The sequence below is a fragment of the Plutella xylostella genome, chromosome 9 (assembly GCF_932276165.1).
Source record: "Plutella xylostella chromosome 9, ilPluXylo3.1, whole genome shotgun sequence".
Classification (NCBI taxonomy): Eukaryota; Metazoa; Arthropoda; class Insecta; order Lepidoptera; family Plutellidae; genus Plutella; species Plutella xylostella.
Genome location: NC_063989.1, coordinates 9886185 through 9914006, shown reverse-complemented (window position 1 = coordinate 9914006; position 27822 = coordinate 9886185). Strand labels below are relative to the sequence as shown.

General features: G+C 36.6%; 5 protein-coding genes across 5 annotated transcripts in view; 4 read left to right on the top strand and 1 right to left on the bottom strand.

Annotated features, from left to right (window-relative positions):
- The first annotated feature begins 1246 nt into the window (after positions 1 to 1246).
- LOC119691425 (UPF0389 protein CG9231) lies at positions 1247 to 1990 on the top strand. Its single transcript, XM_038108752.2, has 2 exons — positions 1247 to 1555; positions 1653 to 1990. The coding sequence occupies exons 1-2, from the start codon at positions 1356 to 1358 to the stop codon at positions 1855 to 1857; spliced, it is 405 nt and encodes a 134-aa protein (XP_037964680.1). The 5' UTR covers positions 1247 to 1355; the 3' UTR covers positions 1858 to 1990.
- Positions 1991 to 2081: 91 nt separating this feature from the next.
- Positions 2082 to 3206, bottom strand: LOC105382241 (protein MIX23). Its single transcript, XM_011552124.3, has 3 exons — positions 3042 to 3206; positions 2631 to 2903; positions 2082 to 2260 (listed from the first exon to the last, which is right to left on the bottom strand). The coding sequence occupies exons 1-3, from the start codon at positions 3069 to 3071 to the stop codon at positions 2153 to 2155; spliced, it is 411 nt and encodes a 136-aa protein (XP_011550426.2). The 5' UTR covers positions 3072 to 3206; the 3' UTR covers positions 2082 to 2152.
- A 1095-nt stretch (positions 3207 to 4301) lies between these two features.
- LOC105382338 (60S ribosomal protein L24) lies at positions 4302 to 6369 on the top strand. Its single transcript, NM_001309135.1, is given in 5 exon segments — positions 4302 to 4312; positions 4429 to 4504; positions 4752 to 4837; positions 5377 to 5538; positions 6203 to 6369. Coding segments are annotated over 5 exon segments (468 nt in total). The 5' UTR covers positions 4302 to 4307; the 3' UTR covers positions 6342 to 6369.
- A 3433-nt stretch (positions 6370 to 9802) lies between these two features.
- Positions 9803 to 11405, top strand: LOC125488947. Its single transcript, XM_048623054.1, has one exon. The coding sequence runs from the start codon at positions 9965 to 9967 to the stop codon at positions 10757 to 10759; it is 795 nt and encodes a 264-aa protein (XP_048479011.1). The 5' UTR covers positions 9803 to 9964; the 3' UTR covers positions 10760 to 11405.
- Positions 11406 to 18149: 6744 nt separating this feature from the next.
- LOC105392709 (desert hedgehog protein) overlaps positions 18150 to 27822 on the top strand; it is a 36937-nt gene continuing 27264 nt past the window's right edge. Inside the window, exon 1 of the mRNA XM_011564414.3 lies at positions 18150 to 18624. Within this exon, the coding sequence (XP_011562716.2) occupies positions 18346 to 18624 (279 nt within the window). The 5' untranslated portion in view covers positions 18150 to 18345. The remainder of the gene's footprint in view (positions 18625 to 27822) is intronic.

Below are 27822 nucleotides of genomic sequence, written 5' to 3'. Positions count from 1 at the left end.
AAAAGTATATAATCTTTATTTTTCTTTGATTGCAGGTGTGATGACATGACATGATACTTTAAATCTTAGGCAGTATACCAAGAAGAATTTCGCGCACCTGCAGCGATTTTAGACAAAATAATGATGATTTATGACATGTCATTGTTTTCCCAACCAATCAAGAGTTGGCTGAAAGAAATTGCTTTTTGGCAATTAGCCTTTGGAAGGAGACCCGTGCCCCAGCAGTGGGGACGTGATGGGTCAAGATCACAAGACACTGTCTGAATTTATTTTAATTGTATGCTCTTGTTTCTTGTTACTTTAGAAAATGTAAAATAAAGTGTTCAAAAATAATAATAATACTTAATTAATTGTTTTTTTAAGTCTATCTATCTCGTTATTCCCACGACCCACATATATTACCTATACCATTATAATCTAGATTTAATCTCCTATATCAGAAGCAGAACATAATCAGAACATAATCAGAACTAGACTGAAACAAATGTCGTTTGATATATTAAAGAAAGATAAAGATAAAGATAAAGAAACATTTATTCGACACATAGACAGCAACAACAACAAAAAGAAAAATACAGACTTAAAGAAAAGAAAAGAAATACATATACAAGATAACAAGGCCAAAAAAATAATAATAAAAAATTAACATGAGGCAAAAACAAAAATACAGGCAAAATATAAAACAATAACACAACGGGTTGCTGTCCGGAGTGTCGAAACGGCACCAGCTCAGCATGAGCTGTGGACAGTAAGGCCACAGCGCTGATTTTCAGCTGGCCCTTTTAAGTGACCTCAGTCACGTACACGAGTACTTACTTAACTATGTACAAACAAAAAAATAAAAAATAATGATATATAAGTATAGGTATATGGGACGTGTGTGTATTATATCCACTTTCATTTACTATCGACCCTATATTTTGATTTATCTATATTACTATACTTATGAATGTACCTAATTATTACAATAGGTAATAGCAGAAATGCATTGTCGTTTAAACCAGAAATAGGCAAAATTTAATCGAAAGCAACACTGGATTCGATCACAGCTATGTCGCCACCGGAACAGATAAGATTGTGGCACTATACAACGCTCGCCGTGGTCGAATTTCGGCTAGGAGGTAGGAGGACATTCATTCATTCATTAATGCACTAACGAACGCAACCTCAACACAGATTAGTTTTTGATTTTAACATTGAGTGATGAGTGATAAGTGACATTTGACATTGACGTACTCACAGAGTACCATAAAATTTTCCGTAGTCCTCAATGATTTCTATTTACCAACGAAAATAAACAATAGAAATTAACTTACCTCACTATCACTACTACAATTACATCTCTAAGGTTAAAAATGAACAAATTAATCCTATCAAGAGCATATTTGGGTCTCATACGAAGAAGTATGAGTGCCCAAACCCCGGCGCCCTCAGAAGGGTCCGCAGCAGCTCGTGATAACATGGCTCCAAAGTACAGACCTACGGAGCTACAAAAAACTATCTTAGTCTGGACCAAGAAGTATAAATCTAAGGAGGAAATACCCAAATTTGTGTCGTAAGTAAAAATCATCTTGAAAAATGTTATGCAACTCCAATATTGTTTATACCTACTATGACGTGATGTGATAATTGCAATGTTTTCAACATTTCAGCCCAGAACTGATTGAGAGGAGCCGTAGTGAAGCTCGGATTAAAATCTCCAATGTATTGATGTTGCTGACTGTACTGGGGAGCATTGCTGCCATTTTCCTTGGCAAATCAGCAGCCAAGAGAGGTGAATCCATTCACAAAATGAACCAAGACTTCCACAAACAGTATAGGGAGAACTTTGAGAAGACACATTCTGAAACTAAGTAAAAGCCATAAAACTATAATTTGATGTCTCATTGCACATAAGTAAAATATTTATTTTTCTGATGTAAAAATGTATTAGTAAGTAAACTTTGTTAATGTATAGAAATTGTATTTAATAAATCATTAATGTTTTTTATATTATTTTTAATGTAGAACCACCCATTACTACAACAAAGTTAAGATTTCCCTCCACTACTTGTAGAGGATTAAAATAAAAGCAAATGACATCTTTCTATAGCTAATTTATATTATGTACATTAGAATTCAACAACAATAACGGGTGAAACATGATCAGTCTTCATAAGTCGCTGGGCTTGTAGTACATCCTGCACTTCTCAGAGAACAACTTGCTTGTCTTCTCTTTTATTACTTCTTCTACACTCAACTCTTGTTGCAGCAGTCGTAACTGTAACACAAAATACCCTTATTCAGGCTGCAATATTATTGCCAGTTATCAGAATGTAGATTATACTACTGATCAGTTTATGTCTTCCAGTTTGCCAATAATAAGAGGGGTCCTTCCACTAGTCAAGCTATAAAGAGTAGTAGGTGACCCTCCTTAGCCATTTGAAAAGAATTGAATTATAGGGTAAGTTATATGCATGGTAAATTACCAACATACCTCCCTGTTTTACCATACCCTCGTTAAAAAGGTCAAACAGGATAAAAGACAGGAGTCTTGCACCAACTTTTAATACCGCAAATACACTACACAGCCATAATGTAAGCAGCCACTGAAACTAAACATAATTATATATAATTATGGTGTTACATACCTTTCTCTGTTCAGATTTATAATTCTTCAAGACATCAAAATCATTAGGGTTTTCTTCTTTAGCAACCTTCAGTTTTTTCAGTGTGTCAGCTGTGGCTACAATGCAGTTTTTAATAGTAGCTTCTCTTTCAGAGTGCCCCTTTGTTATTTGGTTATGAAGATCTTGGCAGACTGCTGCAGCATCTATTTTCTTTTGAAATGATTCAGTTGGGATTGATGTGTTTAATGTGTACACTATCTTATCATCAAGCACACGCATCTTCTTCAATATGTCCTATAAATTTACAAGAATAATAGGCGTAAGATAAATATAGATGAGCATCTTATCAACTTAAGTAGGTAGGTACTGCACGAAATATTATTTAGAAACCGGGTGCTAAACACTACAAATTTCTGTTTTCAGCATACAAACCTGAAATTCTAGAAAGTCCGGGCAAATCATATTTGATTATTTAACTAGATGCGAAGTCAATAAGCCAACAATGCAATTGATTGTATTAAATAATTAAATTTATTATAATCAACCAACCAAGTCCTTTATTTTGAGGTTAGAATATTTATTTTTTAACCAAGATCGACTTGAAGTTAGCAGCGAGCAATCAAGCTTCAGAATAATAACTTAATATATCCAGTACAATGGCTAGTCCTAAGGACAGCAGATAAAAAGCACTGAAGCTTACCCAATAGGGATACCGTACAAAAACTTTACAATCGACAATAAATAATAAATATGGATTCCAATTCTTGGCAAAATATAAATACAGATGCCTGGGAAATAAAGTTTATTTTCCCTTGAAAACCAACAAATGACAGATAAAGTGAATAGACAGCAGTTATATGATTCGTGCTATATTTTACAAAGTACCTATACTTACATAAATATGTATTTAATCATAGATTAAATTAAAACAAACGTACTTATATTCTAAAAAAAATGTTAGTTTCTTACAGGTTAGGTAATCTTACATTCTTTGGAAATATCTACTGCCTTTTGGTGATAAAGCACTAATGTTGTAAGTCTAGTGCGAGCTTTTTTACGCCCTTATAACTAGAAGTTTTTGAGCGATAGTACCTACATCTGATCATTCTATGTATAGGTATATTTTTATAAAGTGAAAAAAACTAGTTACAGTTACACCTAGCTCATGAAATAAATGATATCACTGACGTTACAGTCCGTCTTACTCTTCTTCATTCATTTAAGGCTTTCAGTTAAGAACATTCTTAATGTATTTAACCAATCTCTTATGTTCACACGCTTTGATGTTACCTTTCGACGGCACGGTTTGGTGGCGGTGTAGTGGTTAGTGACCTTACTGCTATGCTGAAGGTCCTGGGTTTGATTCCGTCTGTGTAGATATTTGTATAAAGACAGATATTATTTATAACTACTCGGGTCTTAAATGTAAATGTTTATGTGGTGTGGTGTGGTGTGTTGTAATATCTCCAAACTGCCTAACTATAGTCTTGGTATAAGCTCATATCCAGCGGTGGATTATTAATGCGTAATTTATTATTGTACCCGCTGTAAAGTTAACGTTTTATTCGGTACCTATGTTTTGTCGATTGTGACATGTTGTGTCGATTGTGTATAGGTAATAAAAATATTTATATTTGTTATCATAAAAATTTCAGCTGGCAACACCGATTATTTCTTTTCGTATTTCGACAAGTCAAAATGAAGTACGTTTTTCGTATTAATCTTATTAAATCTTTACCAATTCGCTATTAAATAATGTGTATAAGTGCAAGTTTTAAAGAAGTGTGTTCATTAAATATGATGTGTGATTTATTTCCAGGATCGGACTTTGCGCCTACAGTGGATACAAGATCTATCCTGGCCATGGAAAGACCATGGTTAAGGTGGACGGAAAGGTACAAATACTGACTTATTGCATTGTCCCTACTGAATTTACCATTTTAAGTACGTCCGCCTTTTCCGGTACAGCCTTCTTTCCCAAAAACCGGCCTAAGAACATAACCAAAACATAACCTCTATGGCTGCCTAAACAGTCTTACTAATTTGTTCATGTAAATGAAAGAAGCTCATAAACCTCTACTAAACAGTTAATTATATGTGACTCTGATCTGTGCTTAATTGTTTGATACATTTTCCTTTCAGAATTTCACATTCTTGAACTCCAAATGTGAAGCTGCTCACTTGATGAGGAGGAATCCCCGTAAAGTGACATGGACTGTCCTATACAGGTAATAACGTACTTCTATACTATTATACAGTGGAAATATCATGATTATTTAGGCTATAAGGCCCATGGATTGGTATGTAATAATGATAATCACATAAGAATGTTATTTTTCATGAATAGCAGTATAAATTCGTATCCTTTCTAATCCATACCACAATTATTTCTATGAATACACAAAAGGCAGATGGAATATTGACAAAATATACTGACAAAATATGTTTAAATGTACACACAAAAGGCAGATGGAATACTGACAAAATATGTACATTTAATCAAGAAATGCTTGTAATAATGGAAGTGAAAAGGAATTCAATGTCATCTATAGAATTGTATTGAAATTCCAACAATCAACCAGTAGTTTTCTAATCAATAAATTCCACATCTTCATATTATACTTTGCAATAAAATTGGTTCTGTGCTGTTAAAATTGCAATAGGCCTGTCTGCGATAAAAAATACTGTTCTGAATATCCAGCGACAACACAAGACTGCTTACCTTTATTGTAATGTAATCTAATACAATTGTTGCCTGTGACTCCAGGCGCAAGTTCAAGAAGGGTCAGGAGGAGGAGCAGGCCAAGAAGCGAACCCGCAGGACACAGAAGTACCAGCGAGCCATCGTTGGTGCCTCGCTCAGTGACATCATGGCCAAGAGGAACATGAAGCCCGAGGTCAGGAAGGCACAGAGGGAACAGGCCATCAAGTAAGTTGATAGTTGGTTGACATTGTAACTAGGTTTTGTCCTTGCCATTGATATACAATTATACATACATGTTATACACATTGTAATAAGGCTATGTTCTTGCTATTGGTACAAAATCCATGCATAGATCGGTCCAAATAAGTTATTTTAAAAAGGCTTTAAAAAAGGGGTCCTCAGTTTGATCTGTATGTATATGTATACATGTTTGTAAGCAATTATCTTGTGTTTGGCTGAACCTATTTTTGTAGCAGCCATTAGAGAACTCAGAATCTGAAATAGCTTTTAAAATCTGCTACTAAATCAATTACTGGTGGGGTTAACAAATTCTCAAACAACAAGCATAGTGTGGGATTCCCTCCAGCTTGCTAGACCGATGACCATTAGTGGCTGGATGAGGAATGTAGAGGACAGTGTTTTGGCACTCCTTGGGAGAGGCCTATGCAATATTAATTCTTGTATTCAATAATGTGGTATCCCTAGTGTAATGTGTGACTGACTGAATTTCAATATGGCATGTGACTGACTGAATTTCAATTAAATACTTCCTATACCTTTACTACTATGTACTAAAATATTTAGTATTATTTATTTATTATCTGAAAACAAGGTGTCATTCTTAATTATTTCTTTCAAGGCATTAACTATTGTTCTTTTTTCTTACCAGGCAAGCCAAGGAACAGAAGAAGAGCACAAAGGCCAGCAAGAAGACCACAGCTCCCCCCACCAAGGCGAAGGCCGCCCCCAAGGCCAAGGCCGCTAAAGTGAGTCAGAAGGCCGCCCCCAGGGTTGGAGGAAAGCGATAAACCTCTACAATAAATATTGGCTAAGGCATTTGTTGTGTTTTTATTTCACATGAATAATCTTAAAGTGTAGTTTAGAATCGATTTAATAGACCACATTTGATAGGTACATGTCTTAATATTTACATTTTGCGTAATGTGAAGCACATAGCCTAGTCCTTTAGAAATTGAAGCGCGAAATAGTTATGATAGATACTTTATTATGCGTCGACACTATCGATAGTACCTATAGGATATACATTGACTCGTATAAAATATTATTAGTGACACAAGAGCAAATCTACATATTATGATATTTGGGTTTTGCCATGGAAGTTACAACAGATTGCTGTAGAGCGCAATAGGTATGCTTCCTCACATCAGCTACCCAGCAACCCTCAGTAGCTAGCAGCCACCTCGTGCAACCAGCCAGTCGGTCTCTCAAAGAGCATCATAACCACCTCCATGCAGTGGTCACAGTCACACTCTCAGCTGACACCAGCGACTTCACACGGCACACTGCGCTTATGCACTGAAATAATAACATTATCAAGGGATATTTATACTTTATTGCACAAATATAAAAAGTGTACAAAGGGTGGACTTAATGCTACAAGCATTTTCTACCAGTAAATCCACAGGTTATGTATGTAGGTTGTAGCTTGATAAGCTGCACATTTCTTCATACTATAACTTTTTTAAAACAAGTTCAAATAGTTTACATATTTGTCTTGGCCTCCAATGACCACAAGAAAAGACCCTAGGCTCTGCTAGACTCGCTGCCGTTTGCACAGTCCTGACGAAAGATGGCGCTATTTAGAATTTAGTTCTTATGGAACTGTTCTGTCGAACAATGAAAAAACTGTTAACTTATCTATGGAGCGCTGTGATCGCTAGATAGACACTAGACCAAAGTTGCCATATACGAGCCATATACCATGTATTTACTGAATATTGCGGCGGCTAGGTCTAGGAGCACGCATTCCGATTTTAACATTGTACGCCCGTTTGGTTCAAAATCAACGTTTGGTTGGTCTTTCACGGTAATGTCACTGTTGATGTACCTAGGTTATAAAGTGTGTCTAAGACTGTTGTAAACTCGTGAAAAAAATCTACAGTGTACTTACCTACTTCCCTCCCTCTCCCTACCCATCCATAGTACTTACCTACCAATAATATAATTGTCACGTGACCAACAAAGTTTCTCTGAAGTAGGTACCTACCTACCTAGGAAAAAATAATGAGCTAAAGTTGTTAAGAATGACGACTTGTGACACTATACTCACTATCCTTCGGATATGCACATTAGACATTAAGGGCGAATTCGTCCAAACATCATCTTACACTAGAATAACTATACTGGAATAAAATTTATACGCGAGTAAATATCTAGGATAAGTACATTTGCATTCTACCAAGTTATACCATGGGGTTCCGCTCATCTGGCATAATCTTTATTGACCAAAACTCATTTCGCATAACTCGTATGGCCTAAACTTTTTTGCCCGAACCATCACTTTGCCAAGACTTATGTGGCATAAGGCTCGTTTCGTCTAAAACTCTTTAGGCACAATCTTTAAACACCTAAGTTTCGTTTGCTCAAATTTATGTTCGTCTATACCTATGTATAATCTTGTTTCTCCTAATGTTATCTTAATAAATAGTATATTAAGTATGTAGTAAATGTACAAATTGTGGTATTTTTCTCCTACATCCCGAAAATCACGATATTGTATGATCAAAAAATCGAAAGCTAACGACCAATATAATTATTACAAACCCCATGTGATCGAAACCTAAAAATAGGTGCGACGACGAGCAAAGCGAGGAGGAGCGTGTTAGGTGCACATGTTCATCAAAACCAAAGCGGAGCGCAGCGAAGCGGAGCGGAGCGTTTTCCAAACAGCGGAAACAATACAAGGCACCAGTTTGCGCTATGTAGGGAGACGCTCCGTCAAAGTTAAAGCCAAACGAATATTATTACTTTGTATAAACCTATGCCATAGCATTATTAGGCTATTCAAGATTTGGCCATACCATTATTAGGCTAAACAATGTTATGCGAAATAACTTTTTACTAAACGAGATTTATGCCATACGATTTTCGGCGAAACGAGACTTTGACCAAACGTTACTATGCAATACGAGATTAGGCAAAAAAATCTTATGCCAAAAAAGGTAGAACCTATACCATGATTAATTGAATGAACGAGGAACGAAACTGTAATGCAACTAAAATAAAAATAGTTGCGTTTCAAAGCATGCAATAGAAATGACATGCCAACTTAGTTTGAATGGATTATAATAGTATGAAATTGTTTATATTTCAATATTTTATTCGCTGTTGTTATTTTGAGAATTTGCCTATTAACTTACTTTTGTTTATGTCGACCCTTAGGGCGGATTCGACCAACGTCGAGTAACTTTTTACTCACGAGTAAAGTACTAGTTACTCGCGAGTAAGCAGATTTTGCATTCTACCAAACCTGAAACCAAGATAAGTAGCTTATCCCAAGAATAAAATGTTATACCGCCAAAATTGACCGTGTAACGAGCTTATCCGAGAGTAATTTTGTAATGGCGGCAGCACATCAGCTGATTAGAAAACCGTCATAATGACATATAAACACATCTGTCAAAACATAAACAAAAGTACGTTTAAAGGCAAGGTCTCCGAATAACAACAGCGAATAAAATATTAAAACATAAACAATTTCATACTTTTATAATCCATTCAAACTAAGTTGGCATGTCATTTCTATTGCATGTTTGGACGAATTCACCCTTAGGGTGAATTCGTCCAAACATCACGTTACACGAGAATAACTATACCGGAATTAAAATTATACGCGAGTAAATATCTAGGATAAGTACATTTGCATTCTACCAAGTTATACCATGATTAAATTGAATGAACGAGGAACGAAACTGTAATGCAACAAAAATAAAAATAGCTGCGTTTCAAAGCATGCAATAGAAATGACATGCCAACTTAGTTTGAATGGATTATAAAAGTATGAAATTGTTTATGTTTTAATATTTTATTCGCTGTTGTTATTCTGAGACTTTGCCTTTTAACGTACTTTTGTTTATGTTTTGACAGATGTGTTTATATGTCATTATGACGGTTTTCTAATCAGCTGATGTGCTGCCGCCATTACAAAATTACTCTCGGATAAGCTCGTTACACGGTCAATTTTGGCGGTATAACATTTTATTCTTGGGATAAGCTAGTTATCTTGGTTTCAGGTTTGGTAGAATGCAAAATCTGCTTACTCGCGAGTAACTGGTACTTTACTCGTGAGTAAAAAGTTACTCGACGTTGGTCGAATCCCCCCTTAGGGACTTGCGCGTAGGTCACCCACATACCCACATAGAACATCGCGGACTCGGGTGTTTCGTGTTTCATACTCAATGAACACTTTTAACAGTTTTATTTTCTCTATGACTTATGCATAGACTAGAATATTATTATGAGATATGCATTATGTTTGTCATTGAGTTATTTACCTAAGATGAGATTTACCTACATGGATTTTTATAGTGTTTTCCGTGTTTTCTATTAAATTTTGAAACAAAATTACTTGTTACGCACGTTTCCAGTTGTACCTAGTATTTGAGTCAGTATTACTATTTTGTTCTACAAGATGAATTTGGGCAATGTTGCTAATTCATCACCCACATCACCGCGGGTTAGTTCAAAGAGTGAAGAATTCAATAAATCTGAAAATATTCCGTTAGATAACGTATCCGCTGAAAGTGAGACTTGCTCAAAAGAACATTCGTTAGCCTTAGACGTATCGTCGAAATCTGTGGAAGTTAATAACAAAAGCTTAGATGACCGAGTTTTACAGTGCCGAAAAATACTCGAATCTATAAAGACTGAAATGCAGCAAAACAAAAATGATAAGATTATAGAGACCAAGTACTTTGCCCCTTCTATTGAGGATCCTTATTCGTCAGACATTGATGTTGATTTGGCTTTAACACCAAGCTTGGTTAGTGCAAGTGTGGATAGCATTCTGACATGCGATGAAAATCTCATGGCTTATGAAAAACAGTTGGAGAAATATCAAAACACATTGAAAATGGCCCAGATAGAGAAGAAAAATGCTATTAGGAAAAAGATGCTCGCGAAAGCTTACAAGTCAAAACTACTGGAAATCGAAAGCCAAATAAATGTTGAACTATTGAGGGTGAAGCAAAGCCTTCAGAGCTTAGAGCCACTCCGAATGGTAGCTTATAACTGGAAGATTCCTGAAAATTCTGACTCATGTTACGCTTTGAACAATAATTGTAACATTGTGCCCAGGGTCCCAGAATTAAATTCTTTTTCAGAACGTGAAATCAATTCCTTCAGTACTGAAGGAACCGTCGCCAACAATTTATTAAACATAGAAGTTAATTGTTCTACAGCAGACAAAGCTGTTGAAGACCCTTGAGGCACAGAGCATTAGAGGAAAGTGATCTAAATTTCTGTGTCTTAAATTTAAATAAAGCTAGTAAATTTGGCCCTAGAAAACCATTACGAACCATAGAAAGATTTTAATAAATCTTAATTAATTACAAGGTTTCTGATTTTCCCACGTCTAAAACGTTTCTAAACAGCTCCTAGTTTGCGAAACATTATACTTTTTTCAAAAAAAGTGAGAGCTAAACACGTTTCCCATCAATCTAAAAGGCGGGAGACCTCCAAAGTGGACCACACACATGGAGGCACGCGCTTCGAATGCTGCGGAGCTGCCGATTTGCCGCCGACTTTTTATTATCGCCGCCTTTACTGACGCTCGGCCTTTCTCGGGCGCTCTCGGCACCTGTCCGGCCGGCCGTGACGTCACACGCGTCCCTACCTCCCAACTCCAAGTCACCGCTCCGCCTGTTAAGTGGACTTGATTTATAATTAGATTCCAATTTGTCAATTAGACTTGAGCCTTACACGCCACGAACTGGTTCTGCATTTCCAATGTTTTGGATAAGAATGCTTAAATGTGTGAAAATTATAGGCTTGCGATCTTAACGAGCAAGCCGATGAAGGTCAGGCGGATTTCTGGAATTCAAAAGCCCCTTTCCTGTCTTGTAAATGATAAAAGAGATATGTAGGCGCAAATATAAGACCACGACTATACTTGGCTGCTAAGATGAAACTTTTTTCGAAGTTTCAAGAAAATATATTAATGAAAAACAAAAGAAATATGTTTCTGATATTTTTGATACCTAACTACTAACTACATATTTAAGAAAGGTACTGTCGTAATAATTTAGATTACTGCCATGGAAGTAGATCTACTTCCTTGATTACTCCAATAGATTTCTTACTTAACAGTGTTACTTACTTTTCTTTAATTTTCCCTACTGATAAACTGACAACTGATATTTTCTGACTGATTTTAATCGTTTCTATAAGTTAACAGTCATGTTTTGTTACCTTGAGGCCATGCAGGTGTAGGTGTCTGAAAATTGAATAAGTAGGTACCTACCTATATCTTACAATGTAGGTATATCTATCTACGTAATCTCCTCGCCCGATGGCTGCTGAAGTTCCCACAGTTGAGTCACACTCACACCCTTTTGTTATCTTTTTAGCAAATAACAAAGGATCAACTATTCACATAGATAATAGTTACAATAACCTGACAACGGAAAGCTGTAAAACTATTAATGGTCGCGGTAAAGCACCTCCCTTTTGTTCTACTCCGATACACGTACTTACATGTTGAGCGCAAAATACTTATTGCCTATAGCCATTTGGCCATACACAATAAAGTTCTGAAAAAGCAAGATTAATAATTAGTTTTGAGAAGAGCGGAAAATAAAACTTGCTGATGAAGTAGCCTGTTCCCTTGTAGGTAAGGTATTTACTCTAGTAAAATGGTTGCGATTGTATCGGAATACTGCTTTAATGAAGTAGGTGCTCCTCAAGGACCTATTTTAGGATCAGCTCCTTTTCTCATATTATCTGAAGAAAGTAGTGCAGAAATGATTGTATAAACAACAAATATAAGATGAGTATGCTGTAGGTATGTAGGTCATATGTTTAAGAGCGTTATAGGTATTTTGTAAAACTTATTCAAACAAAAAATAACGACATCGGTATGAAATAAAATAGGTACAGCACATAATATTATGTTAAAAACTAATATTCATATTCACACATTGTCCGATTACCTGCATCTCGCCTCTAAAGTAAACCCATGGAAGTGTCGCCGGCCACCTCCGGCCAGTGAAACACAAATATTAATTGGGATTTTTGACAAAACCCGACGCGGTACCGATAGTCCGAGAGTTCGTTACCATAAAACCCATAGCCACGATTTTACATGGTATAAAAGGATGCCCCTTCTACCTAAGAATCTTCTTATTGGTTTCGATTGACTAGTAAATAGGTATATAGTTTAGGTAATAAGTGTTATAGTGTTTTACAACTCCTACAGATTCTACTTCAACTTTTGGTAGGGGCCTACTGTCAAAAGGATTCTTGTTTCGAATGCTCTGAAGTCCTATTCCACTGCATCCTTCCCCCGGCCTACCGCGATCGGTGGTGTCGGCGACAGCTAATGGTGGCCCGAGTGCTGGGCCAACACGCCCGCTCCGAGTGTTTTAAACTGTTTGTCCAACCATCAGCCTGTCGGTCCATGCAGGCCGCCGCCGCCGCCGCCATCGCCGCCTCCTGTTTACAGATGTCATCGCCGCTGTTTTGTCTACGATTTTCGGAGGGAAGGAGGGAAACATTTAGTGGTAGTCGGCATTCGTTTTGGTAAACGGTTGTTAAAGGATGATGGGTAGGTACCTGTGTGGGTAGGTATTGTTAGCTAAGGATGTCAAGTTTCAGGATATTATGAAAAACGTTTGTCCTAATAATTAGTTATACGTTTCTGCTATTTCATATAGGAATATAAATGCCTTTGTATCTAGATAATTAGGATTAGCCGATAAAGATAGTTTTAATGTACATTTGACGAAAAAGCTGGATGTCGATCAGCCTAGCACCTACATAACAAGGACCGGATGGCGACGCGGTTGCTAACACTCTTGTTCTCGTTCCTAAGGTCTTGAGTTCAATCCCCGGCCGAGACATAGTAGGTACCTAATTATTTTCAGGTTGTCAAGTCACCATATGTCAGGGACCAGGACATACATTTGGAGCGCTTGTGTTTGGTTTCTGGTGATGATGATGATATCTTTAAAAACCCTTCAACAAATTCGTATGACTCATCAGCAACAAATGCAGATATTCTAGGTACCAACACATCTTCCTGTACACAAAAACTTAAGTAACGTGTAGATATTTATACACAAATTCTCTTCTCGCCTGAGTCAACATGAAACTTGCCGGCTTATTGTGTACCTACACTCAAATCTTTACCGTCAATTATTGAGGTGGGTAATACTTAGGACCTGCCATTTTGCGTAAATCCCTGAAGTTATGAATGAACCGCTCATAAAAGAGGTTTCAATTTCGGTTTTAGTTTCTTATTTTATTTTGAATTAGGATACGTACCTACTTTGTACAGTATATTAGATATAAGTAATAAAATTATCAATACTTTGCATGACTGAGGTTCCGGTTCATGATAAAATTAAGGTTGATAGTTTAATTTCTCTACAAGTTATTAATAAAATATTCAGGCAATTCTGTAGGTTGTCGGTGACAAACACTGGGCTGGATTCTAGTTTGTCACAATAGGGAGAGGACTATACAGTTAAACTCATAAGATAGGCGTTACTTACTGACAGTTATAGCACCTTTCCCGATAGCTTTCTACGAAAGTATTTATAAGGTAGGTACCTTTCAGAGAAGGTTTTTTCAATGTGTCACTGGTATTTTCAGTGTATATTTCTTCATATAACTACTTGAGTACCTGTTTGAGTAACAGAGAAAATTAGGATTGGTGGATACTTTCTTTATCATCCTTTGAGAGAAACAGGTGGAAAAATACAGAGAATACTGGAGGACCTCTCTATAAAACTAAAATGGCTGCGGGAAACCATGAATGAAACTAGTGACTGACGTACTGTGTCAACAGACTTGGCGCCATAATATAACCAGCAATAAACCAATAATAAATATTACTCTATTCTTTGTTACGTTACATTTAACTACTTGCTAACCGGATATGGGGCAAACCGAACAATTCATCATTGCAAAATGTACCCTTAAGGTCCTAAATTTAAGGGTGGTTTTAGGGCAGTAGAAGGGGTTTTCAAGCCGGGTTTCATGAAAGGAAATGTTATCAGCAGTGTGAAGTTAAAGCAGGAACAGATAAGGAAAGTCACGTCGTGTTTCGCATCTCTATTCTTTGTTGGGATCTTGCGGATGTTGACGTGTTAAATGCAGTTTAGGTTTCGCACCGAGCGAGTTATCTACTTTTTTTTTGTAATTCGTACGGTGCTTTTTTGGGTTTTAAAACAGATTATCCAACAATATTTTAGTAAGAAACACGAGATCAACTTACAGAATCTTCGGTCAAGTAGTGGGAAATATGGGGAAGGTTTCTATAACAATTATGGAAGGTAGGTATTTTGGTTGTTTGGTTATGTAAAATTTACCTAAGTATTAACTTATTCAACAAATTCAAATACATATGTACGGTGGCCTGCGCCTAAAAGTATACAGGCAGAGTTTTTAAAATAGCGATCTTAAGCTCACATGGTGCTCAAGCCCATCCACATAAACACCACTGCTACACACATCACACACAAAACGTCCCCGGATTTATAACAGATGTAGCTGGTCCCTTCATCATCAGGGATCGATTTTAAAAACTCCGCCTGTATACTTTTAGGCGCAGGCCACCGTACCTACCTACATCGCGTATTTCTGTCTAGATATGCGTTACAAGATAAGAGGAACTACTTAATAAACTAATTTAAGATGTTCCCATGATAATAGGTATCATACCATGGCATATTATGCCAAAAATGATTGGACAAAGCCAACAAAGAAATTATTTCATGCAAATACTTATATTAGATATTTTTAGGAGATGGCAAATATGCTTTCTTTGTCAAGTAGGATGTCGTCATATTTCAGAGCCAAGGCTAGAGAGGGAAATGTTCACGATCTCTTTGTATAAAATATACTCATGGTAATTTAGTCCAATAAATATGCCATAGTAACTTACATAAGAACATACATACTTTTATTACTAATATTACAAACATGGATGGATGTTCTCTACTTTTTCAGGAAAATATGGCATATGTAGCGCCTAAGCACCCTGGAGTACCATACTTAGACTTCTTATTATCCCGAAATTCCCGGTGGAAAACCAAAGGCAATGGAATGCGTACAAGAAAAGTTAGTAAGTATGTATGATAGTATATAGCTGTTCCCGCGAGCTTCGCTTCGCCTTAAAAAGTTTTCCCGTGGGAATTCCGGGATAAAAAGTAGCCTATGTTCTTTCCCAGGGTCTATACCATATGTATACCAAATTTCATTCATATCCGTTCTGTAGTTTTGGCGTGAAAGAGTAACAGACAGACAGACAGACAGACAGACACAGTTACTTTCGCATTTATAATATTATAGTTAGGATTAGGATAAGGACCTACACTACCTACCTATGTAGTATGAGCAAATTTGAGTGGGTATTGATGATGGCAATGGTTTATTCATAGTTCTGTGAATTTGCTGAAAATAGATTATCTTACAATAACGCATTGTTGAAAACCATCGTACATGTGTGACGGAAGCAATTGTGTACAAGGTGTAATTATAGTTCAGGATCTGATTCAGCTGAGGTGATCTGACTCATCAATACTCACCAACAGTACCAAGATATGTTTGTTAACACCCATACAATGCAATAATATCTTCGGTTTCTTGCATCACTAGCTTTCCGCTGATTTTATGTTAGTGAAATAATATGGGGGCGCGCTTACAACCGAGATCAGATGTCCTGTGCTTAGATTACGTAATTTTCACTAGGATTCTTTAGAGATTAGTCGGAAAGCGAATCGTTTGGATTCAGTCTTCACGTGCTCCTGCTAATTTTAATACCATCCTTACTATACTAATACTAATATTATAAATGCGAAAGTAACTGTGTCTGTCTGTCTGTCTGTCTGTCTGTCTGTTACTCTTTCACGCCAAAACTACTGAACGGATTTGAATGAAATTTGGTATACATACGGTCTAGACCCTGGGAAAGGAAAGAACACTGGGAAGAAAACATAGGCTACTTTTTATCCCGGAATTCCCACGGGAAAACTTTTTAAGGCGAAGCGAAGCGCGCGGGAACAGCTAGTATTTAATATTTTTTGAAATTTTGGTTTTATACACAGTCATCACCTCATCACAAATGAAAAAATATAAATTTAGATAGGTACTTAGGTACATACTATTAAAGACTCGGATAGCCGATATCTTAACATAATATTGAAACTTTGATACTTTGGTACCTAGATGTTTTTTATACTACCCGCAACCTGAAATTCGATGAAATGGAAATCTTTAGCATAGCATCGCTGCAACGTGATAAGTATTACAATATTTTCCTCGCATTATTCCAAAATGCGGCGGATTGTTACTGCTAGACCACAGACACGTAGAATCCACGAGTCTACCATTCTCACTCAATGTGCTATATAGAAACACAAAGGGCCACTCATCATAAATCGCAATAATGACATCATTCTGCGGTGATTCTTTGTCTTTTAATATAAAAATTTCTTGTGAATTAAAATGAGCTGAAGAGTATAACTACGTGTAGGTAGGTATTAAGTACCTACCAAGGTTGCCTCTCAATTGGACGTTAACTGTAAAGAAATTATTATCAATAGAACCGAAAATAAATGAATAAGCACGAATACGAATCAACGAAATAGAAAATTTTCATTCCTTAAGTTTACTATTTGTACCCACTAAATTACCCGCTTTTAGTTAGCACGGTGTTTTCCCTGTACCTATATTATACGGTTCCTAACTAGCTCCTCAACTGCCTTCCATCTCCAGTAGGTAAAAACCAAATAAAATAGCCATGTATATCTACAATACGAAGATTACTAAGTTCTACCTCGGCTATATGTAGACTATTGTAGATATTGGCGCCGCTATGACACATTTATACTGAAGCTACCTACCTGAAACCTAGATGTAGATAAGTATAAGTACGTAATTTGTTAGCTATATTATATTAAAATTAAAGTTACGTATCTGTTAGTGAACGCGTTTTTTCTAATCATAATATAGATATATTTATGTAAATCTCTTAAAACATAAGTACGTACTTATATATTTTTTACAATTTCCTCGACATAATATTTTATTATTTTTATGCAAGTAAGTACATATTTGTTTGGATAAATATAAGTAAAGAAGCAAGAAAGTCCCTATAGTTAGACCAAATTTTGTAACAATGAATATAAGTTAAGAGATGTTATTAGGAAAGTTTCAGTGAATAGGTAAAGTTTGGAATTAAACTCGCATTATTTTTCAGTTCAGCTCAGTAACTGTTTTGTTTACCAACCGTAACCTCCACGGACTGCAAATATGTATAGGTACTATAACTACATCCAGGTATAACATCACAGAAATATCGAAAAGTAAAAAAATACGTAAGTAGACAAATAAAAAAGGAGTTAAGTATCCCCAAGGTACCAAAAGGTAGATAACCTAAATCTATTCCAAATCTAGCTGAAAACAACGTAAAACCCTATGAGTCAAAAAATACATCTATGCAATATCTATAAATAATCGTCAATATATCTTATCATAATAATACACCTAAATTAGGAAATTTCCCGGATCCAATGATATCTTTATTAGTTCCTATTGCGAACGAATTCAGCCTATTGTTGTAATGGGTAATCGTACCTATTTACGCGCGCCCTACAAACCAACTAAATGAGTACCTAATCGCTTCATTCATAACAATGGTGCGGGCGCGCGGGGGGCGGGGAGCGGCCGCTGAAGGATCCTGAAGCGCGGTGGCGCGGGTGGTGCCGGCCGCAGGGGATGGCCAGTGTCGTTGTAACCGCGGCGCGCAACGGACGTGCCTCGCAGCGCGGGTGAAGTGATGACCGAGAGATGAGGGCCGCCTGGCTGATACTAGTGTGGGCGGGCGCGGCGGCGGCGTGCGGACCGGGCCGCGGCTTCACCGGCCGCCGGGGGCCGCGCCGCCTCATGCCGCTGGTCTTCGGCCAACACGTGCCCAACCACGGCGAGAACTCGCAGTCCTCCAGCGGGCCGCCCGAGGGCCGCATCACCCGGGACGACGAACGGTTCAAAGACTTAGTGCCCAACTACAACCCGGATATAGACTTTAAGGACGACGAGGGCACCGGCGCTGACCGGCTGATGACGCAGGTGAGTCCCGTCCTGGCCATGCGCCTCTGTTGTGACAGCCCTCCTCGCGGCCAGGCTCGGCTCGAACAATGGACACAAATTGCGGGCGTTACGGTAGCTTCGTAGCGAGTGTCTCGATTGTAGCCCTGCAATTACGCAGGCTTTGTCAACAAATATTTTGGCTCTGTGACTAATTGATGAATGATGGATTCCTTTCAATGTTGATGCTAGTTCTGGTGGATATATGGCCGTCGTAAAAGTTGGTGTCGAAGACATTGAAAGTCATTGAGCGTATTGAAAACATACGGTCAACGGGAAACGTTTTGTTGTCGTGTAATAATTCATTGTTGCACTAGATGTTTAATGCACCTCGAACTAATCGCTCGTGAATAGATAGAATGCGCTCTGTCACTTTCAGAATGCAAACTTTTGTAAGTTAGCCGCTACTTGGATTTTTTATAAGTTGTTTGGATAGATAGTGTCTTGCATTGTGTGTGGATGGTTGTTTCAGCCGCTAGTCCGTGCGCGATTGCGCATTGTGCGCGCCGCCCGGAGACATGCGTGTGCGCGTCGCATTGTTTCAACTCGCTTCTGGAGGAATTTTCTCGACCATACATAGACCCTGAATGGAACTTTAATGCATTTTTACATGAGTGTTAACTTCACTGCTTACGGTGGAAAATGGTTCTACCTTTTTTGGCATAAGATTTATTGGCATAATCTCGTATTGCATAGTAACGTTTGGTCAAAGTCTCGTTACGCCGAAAATCGTATGGCATAAATCTCGTTTAGTAAAAAGTTATTTCGCATAACATTGTTTAGCCTAATAATGGTATGGCCAAATCTTGAATAGCCTAATAATGCTATGGCATAGGTTTATTAGGTTTATACAAAGTAATAATATTCGTTTGGCTTTAACTTTGACGGAGCGTCTCCCTACATAGCAGAAAATTGTTGCCTTGTATTGTTTCCGCTGTTTGGAAAACGCTCCGCTCCGCTTCGCTGCGCTCCGCTTTGGTTTTGATGAACATGTGCACCTAACACGCTCCTCCTCGCTTTGCTCGTCGTCGCACCTATTTTTAGGTTTCGATCTCATGGGGTTTGTAATAATTATATTGGTCGTTAACTTTCGATTTTTTGATCATACAATATCGTGTTTTTCGGGATGTAGGAGAAAAATACCACAATTTGTACATTTACTACATACTTAATGTATTATTTATTAAGATAACATTACGAGAAACAAGATTATACATAGGTATAGACGAACATAAATTTGAGCAAACGAAACTTAGGTGTTTAAAGATTGTGCCTAAAGAGTTTTAGACGAAACGAGCCTTATGCCATATAAGTCTAGGCAAAGTGATGGTTCGGCCACAAAAGTTTAGACCATACGAGTTATGCGAAATGAGTTTTGGTCAATAAAGATTATGCGAGATGAGCGGAACCCGTGGAAAATACATAAGTAATTTTTTTGTCGCATGGGTTGACTGGTAGAAAATGTTTTAGCATCCACCAGTCCACCCTTTATAAACTTCCTTATGTAATAATGAAGTGAGTTAATTGATTAAATATTTACTCGTAGGTATAAAATATCGGTTATATTTTATTAACATCTGAAAAAATCAGGAAAAATTGTAAACTCTTCAGGAGGATACTTTTCCACTTATTCATTTGCATCAACGGGTTACAGGAGTAGGAGTAGTTAGAAAGGTTAAAGTAAGTACATTATACATAGCTATGCACATAAGGAAAATTATAGTAGGTGGGTACCTTTAGAAACTTGATGATATTATTAAAGGATTAGGGAAACATTTTAGGTTTTAGGGCTGTTCACCCTTTTAGAAATTGAAATTTGGGTAAGACTTGGGATCCACATTTAATGTAAAAGTTATGACATTTACTTAATTTTTTTTTGTCATAAACTTAATATGCACTCACCTTCATAATTTGAAAATGTTAGCAAAGGCATAGATTTGCTTAACCGTACCGTAATTTTTAAGTGGCTTATGCAATTCACGCATAACATATAAAGTAAAGATTAGAATTTGCATAAGCAATCCGCATTAGCTGTTAGCAAATAAGTTTGTCGGACGTGTGTGCCTTTAGTTTGCCGATTAACTTAGGTTAGTATTATTTATCTCACAAAGTAATACTACTTGCTTTGGAATGTAGAAGGTGTATTTTTTCTGTATGTAAATATGTAAATACGAAGAAAATTAATGGAAATTTTTGTATGTACAAATGTCAGTTGGTTATTACTACTACTACCCCTTGAATATTTTTTTTTGTCATATCATATCATATAGTTATTTTCATATTTTTTAGCCAATTAGTAGGCACCTACAGAGAAGTCATTAGGATGATATACATACCTATGAATACAAGCTTAATGAAAAATGGTTGTAAGCCGAAAAGGGGTGTCAATCTGAAGCTGAAGTTCATTCAATAGTATTTTATTCTTGTGTTTAAAAATCGTCCTAAAATTTGATGTAGGTAATATGAATATAAATACACAACACCGATATAACAATGAATCTAGAGTTATTTATTATTATACTAAATATTATAAGGTACATACTTAACCACTCATATAGGTAATTTGCAGCAAATGGTATGAAAGGTCCCTTGTGTGATTATGATAAAATACATTATTTTATAGCCGATTTTAACAAGCTACTACTCACATAATAATTAATATTTATGTAGTTAGTGAGATAAGCTAATTCGTTCAAGGACTTACCTATAAATATTCCATTTAAAATTATAGTATTCAACATAGATGCTATAAAAATAACCCAATGATAAAAATTAAAAAGTATCCTTAAAAAAAAGTAACTTAGAAAGTAGGTAGGTACGTAAATAACGTTTCTTGATATGATACTTTAAGTATTTTTTATAAATTTTGTATTCAGCTTCTTGGTGAAAAATACAAACTGTAGACTCCGTGGATTTTCCATTTATCCCTTATTGCCGCTTCAATCAAACAAAAAAATGTGGGTTTAGATATTTTTTTTCGTTCTAAAAGTAAGTATATTGAGCAAAGCCTGGCAAATAAGATATCTAACGTAATTCAATATTTCGTGGATTCTATACTGATACAGTCGCTAAACAATAATCTTATCTGTTAATGGCTAAGCACATAGTTACTGTAAATACGTTATATAATATTGGAAAGCACCCCTTTAAGCAGTTAATATCGTGCCAATTATATATTATAAAGATAGATATTCTTTGTATATCTTCGTTGCTATAGTTTGGAAATTGCTTATATTATTTCAACATTAACAGACCTATTATAAAACGAAGCAGTAGTAAATTATTTTAACATAGGTATGTCAAAACCTTCACTTCAGACATTCATTCTTATAATAATCGGTAAACAGATTCCTTGTTGCGTGAGGACACTCACACGACAATGTACTCATTAGGTGTGAGAGGTACCTCAGTATGTACTTGTTCTTGTACCTACTACATGCTGTAAAACAATACGCATCGAGAAATACTTCACTTTGGCCGTGTTGTGAAATCGAAAGGTAACCGCAAATCAATCTTATGTTTGCGTCAATCGCAGTGACCTCTTTCTATTTGCGAATCGCGATTTCCATTCCATCACCAATTGATGGACTAATCAACCGATTTGGGTTTAGTTCGCAAAGTCAGATGCCCGTCTGTTTGGCCTCACATACGTAATATACCCACCCGTTGTTATATGTACATACTTATATCCGTCACCAAACAATCGTAACAACCAATCAAATAACAAACTTACTAGCTCCCCAAATAGAGAAGCCATAACTGAAATAACGATGTCAACACTGACCTACTTGAAACGCCGAAACATAACACATTTAACTACTGTTGTTAAGAAGTACTTACTAGTACTTAAATACATACGGTTATGTACCACAGAGATGTCAAAGCCTCGTAGTTTAGTTGCTAAGACAGAGTGAGCGGCGCGGCATTCGCAGACAATATTTGATGCGCAGCCCCAGCTCATGTGGTGAATTTATCTGTGGTGCGTGCGTGTGCGTGCGTGTGCGTGTGTGCGTGGCGGGCGCAAATCCCGCGGAGGCAGGCAGGGCCGCTGCGCCCCGCGGGTGCCATGGCCGCCGCGCCAGCCTTGCATTCGTAAAAATCTCCAAACCGGTTAGAAGAACTTCCATTACTTTCTTTCTACCTTACCTCCGCTGCCTCCCATTTAACTGGGCCCACTTTTTATCAGGAATCAGTATCTCTCTAATAGTATTATTTATTTATAAACAACAGGGAATGCAAGTAAAGTGAGCGCAGGAAGCGGTTAGATGTTTTTCAGAGATATAGGTTTTTCTGTTGCGCAATGTGGCTGCGGCTCAAAGATGGTTTCAGAACCGTCATCTGGCAGACGATTATGTACAATTCACATGATTTTTATCGCATCGACAAATCGCGGGCTTAGCTGCAAATCGGCTTATCGAAGTTTATGTCTGGGATATTATTTATTGTGTATGTGCAATAGGTTACATTAATGATAAGTGATCACAGATGCAAGAGTTATTACGATGGGTCGAGTTGGAGCTTCTTCTTAACGACTGCTTTCTCGAATTCATTTTAAAGTTTCAGAGATAGTCGCACGATTTCTTGCTTTAAACAATTTTAGTTCAAAAATAATATTAAATAACAACCTCTAAATTTAATACCGAGCAGAAAATAAGTAGAAGAAAAATCTACGTTTCTATCAAAAGTAACACAATGTTGACTGAAATAAAAGGACGGGGGAATCTTTGGGCGAGCGCCGCGATGGTTTTCCATTACGTGGGCAGTTATAAAACACACGTCAGTAAACCCTTGTTGACCGTGTGAACCGCAGATCGCGCGGTCGCTTCGATTCCAATCCAAATTATTGGCCGTTTTATGTAGTTTTTATTTAATATTTTACATCCTGAGCGCGAATAAGCCTCGGCGTGAGAGGGGCGCGCGCGGGCCGCGGGGCGGGGACATAAATATCTCAGTGATTTATGGTAGAGGCGGTCGCGGGATAGGTCAGCATTATTCAATTTCGTATTTGAGAGTCGAGTTACAATGAGCTTTTACTGCGGTGCAGGCGCGGCGGCGGCGGCGGCGCGGCGGAGGCTGTGAGGCGCGGGACAGACGCGATGCGACTCACTTAGTTATCTACTTTTACGCCCCCTTGTAATCCTTTGATTACCCGTGTTTAATGACAAAATCTAGGAGATTTGTACGGTTTTAAAATGAATTCCTGGAGCTTAATCACCTTAGCCTAAACAAACATTTTTAGGTTTTTTACGGCTGAGGACTTATAATTATCGATTGTTTATATTGACTTTATAACGACCGATACGCTAAAGTGGTTTAATTTCTATTAATTAAAGACACCGCCTACCAAATTAGTTATTTTCGGCTTATTAGCAAAGGATATAAAACGAGCCTTGGGTTGTGAATAATTGAGTATAATCAAATTAATCCCAAAATTCTACGGTGGGTTTACAACGTTGTAAAATGTCATAAACGTCTAACAGCCTTCTTATAACATTGTGTGTTTATTCTTGCAGTAAACGATACAATTATGATTAGTTAATTTGTAGAAAAGTCTGGATTTTGCATCAGATTTTATTTTTTTATTTTCAGTCGAGTTCAGAAAGTAGAAATCGCCGAACATAAAATTTTACTGAAACTACTTAGCAGATGTTTTCGGACATATACCGCAGAATACTGATGAAATAAATATTTATTTTATTAAAGCACTTGGTTCTCACAGATTTCTGGATAGAATATAAACATTGCCGACCACTCTATAAAAACTACTAGCGTTTAATTTAATATGTTTAAGCACCTAAATTACGCAAAATACCCGTGTGTGTACACTGAGATTGGTTTTCAGTCCGTCAATGTGATAATCAAGGTTTCCACAGTCGATTCAATCATGCTGTAAGTGTTTATGTTTGATGTTCCGAGTCAGAATTACTTACACACATGCGGCGCCCAGAGTTACGGCAACACAATGTAGCACTCTAGAGGTATAATATCGAAATCTATACGGTACTACTTATTGGTATACAATTATTGTACTCGTTGATATTTCAGAATAAATTAAAATACATAATTTCCATTTAGGAACATTGTTGTTCGGGTCGTCAAAATCAAGGAAATTATGAACAATTTCAGAACAGATTTTGTATAGGTCAGGCAATGTTTCAAACTTTACGTAATGAGTACACATGCAATGTATGTGCAAATAAAATCTGTATTTAAGTGTACACTTAGATATTCTAAGAATATAATACATAGTAGTGATGTAACGAATGTGTGTTTTTGGACATTCGCGAATGCGAATGCGAATGCGAATATCTGATATCGATATTCGCGAATGCGAATGCGAATGCGAATATTCAGTTTGTGTTCAAATTTGACGTCATTTGTATGGTTTCGTGGCAGTCTTGTTCTGAACGAGGTACGTGCCGTTCTAGGCGCATTCCGAATGAGACTAGCCAATACTAGTCGCAGTTTTTTTTTAAGTAGTTACACTTTATTTAGCTCCGTAACTGTTACGACACATCGCGACTGTGTGCGGTTTCTGAGGGCGACTTACACGAAACATTTAAACGTAAGGTACGTGCGCCTTGTAAGGCCCATTTTTTGCAATAATTAAATAAATAAAAAAATTGAAACAATGTATAAAATAAACTTGATTAATATATTCTCCATTTATTTTTAAATATTAATCCACAAATAAATCATCAGATTAAATCGAGCTTCTTTACGGAAACAATCATTTTCGAAAACCTCTAATGTGGGCCTTCTTAGGAACATAGGCACTTATCATGGCCCGATATTAATCAAGTAGGTAATTTATAAATTCTATCAGAACAAAAACCATGTTTTTAAGTAAAAGTTAAACAAAAATATGAGCTTCTTTGTTAATTAATCAATTACTATCGATTTTTTGGGCGTTAATAGTACGGTGGATTAGCAAAACTAAATCTACATTCAATACAAAAGTCTGTAATGATATTAAAATAATAAAAATGTTTTTCTGTTATTATAACAATTATTTAGAGTGAAAAACAATGCTTCAATTTTTGGTGGGCTTTATTAGGTTTATTAAAAAAAATATTTTTGAATTTTTGTTTATTTTATAAGTATTTAAACTGGAAAGTAGGTACTTAAGAGACCGTAACTACGCTTAAAGTTTAGTTTCAGTGTTTGAATATAACATAATAATAAAAAATATAGTCAAAATTCTATCTTTCATGTTCCAAAGAAACTATGATATTGTATAGTCCTGTAAGACCCGGGCCATCTTGGTAACGCGTGTGGTGGGCCTTCATATGAAGTTTTCACGGTGACAAAACCTAATGAAATTTATTGAAAAACAAAAAGAATACAAACAACGCTTAGCTTCTTCAGAATGCCCTTGAACCTACGAAAAAAATCTGTCTGTATCGAAAAAAAAACGATAATAGTTTGTTATTTTAAAGAAATACTACTAAAAAGTTTGTATACATTAGGTTGTAAATCGTAGGCCATTATTTCTATGGCACTAACCAAACATTAGAGCGAAATTTCAACTTATCCGGGCGTTTAGAAGATTTAAATTTTGTAAGTGGGCCATTTTAGGAATAGGGCCATCTTTGGCGCACGTACCTTATTTAAATCTATGGCTGCCTTGCTGTGACACTATATTGTGAAAATACGCTTTTTGATTGCTTAAAGAAGCTATTTATGTTTAGGTCTTATGAAACTATTAACTACCTATATCTAAAGTTTCATTTTCCAAAGTTAATAAATATGATAAAGTTAGACTGTTAATTTGATTAAGAGAGTGACTTGTAATAAAAAAGTTACTTATCGACGAATGGATTTTGACTTTGCTAACCTTTGTTAACCATTATTTTCAAATAGTTTTTTCTAAAAATTACCCTTCTGATATTCGCAAAACATTCGCACCAAATTTTGCGAATGCGAATGCGAATACGAATATCCAAAAAAGTGCGAATATTCGCGAATGCGAATGCGAATGCGAATATTCGTTACATCACTAATACATAGGTAGTTTCCTATGAGAGGTCATCGGCCCAGGGTGTGCTCTTACCTATGTTTTAGTTCAATCGGTGGCTGGGATAGTGATAAATTGCCGATTCTACAATGTAAACTCTCAAGATAAACGCACGGTCGGAAGCCGGTATCAAAGTGCGCCTGGGAATTATCTTAGTGTTATGTTATTGTCTGGTCTTAGTGTAGATTATTTTACAAAATTAAAGCAATACGAATCGAATGCTGATGTTTCAGTGAACTAAAGTTTATTTGGCTCTTATCTTCAAATAAGATCTGTGTTGATATTAAACTTTTGCCATTGTTATGTCGTGCATGTTGACATTTAGCGTCGCTTCAAATGAGATATTATATCCGTAGAATGTCAACAAGCGTTGTAAGTACAACAAATCTCTAGTTTATTGTTGGTGTTAGTTTATTAAGTCGGTGGTCGTGTGCCGCCTGTCGAGTCTTGGTTTGTTTGTTTAATTAAAAAGTAAATATTTAATTTGACACAGCTGTAGCTTATCAGCATGTTATCTGTCAAAGTGCAGTCAATCCTGCGCCTGCGCAACCTGTCACAAGCAGTGAGTGAGTCTCCGTGTTGTTCGCTGCTCGCGTCCATCTGACATGTGTGTCAACACGCATAGCTACCAATAGCAGACGATAGTAGAATATGGTAGAATTAAAGTTTGTTTTTTGTTAAATGGTTATTTACACAATCATGCAGGCTTAATACAAATAAAAAAATAGTTTCATGAAATTTTATGAATTATTGCGCCACATCGTCGTTATACATATACATCAAACACCATCTTAAGTAGGTATAAAAAAGTTGCTTTACATTAAAACGTTATTTTCTCTCTGTACAAAAATGATGAAACATTACACAAAATTCCATTCCCGCAAGTCGTTGACTTTCAGCGCGATGTAAAGAGCTTCATAATGTATCTCTTCGTTTAAAGATTAGTTTTACAATCGATAAATCGTACAGATTTAGGTTCAATAACAATACGGCATGCGGTAGAGAGTAAAAATAATAATGCGCATTTACAAAATCGTATTAGGCCCGTGGCACACTTTCAGCAAGTCGTTCATCAGGCGCTATTACAGTTTATTTATGATATTCAAAGTGTTTTAGGCGTTTGTGTGTTATCGTCTGATATCTGTTATTTATTGTCAGTCTGT

Excerpts from the sequence above, each read along its gene's own strand:
- LOC105382241 (XM_011552124.3), bottom strand. The coding sequence starts at position 3,071 with ATGATTTGCCCGGACTTTCTAGAATTTCAG. Across the intron at positions 2,904-3,041 it reads CGGACTTTCTAGAATTTCAG|GACATATTGAAGAAGATGCG; the intron begins GTTTGTATGCTG and ends GTAAATTTATAG. Across the intron at positions 2,261-2,630 it reads ATAAATCTGAACAGAGAAAG|TTACGACTGCTGCAACAAGA; the intron begins GTATGTAACACC and ends TTTGTGTTACAG.
- LOC119691425 (XM_038108752.2), top strand. The coding sequence starts at position 1,356 with ATGAACAAATTAATCCTATCAAGAGCATATTTGGGTCTCATACGAAGA. Across the intron at positions 1,556-1,652 it reads GAAATACCCAAATTTGTGTC|CCCAGAACTGATTGAGAGGA; the intron begins GTAAGTAAAAAT and ends TCAACATTTCAG.
- LOC125488947 (XM_048623054.1), top strand. The coding sequence starts at position 9,965 with ATGAATTTGGGCAATGTTGCTAATTCATCACCCACATCACCGCGGGTT.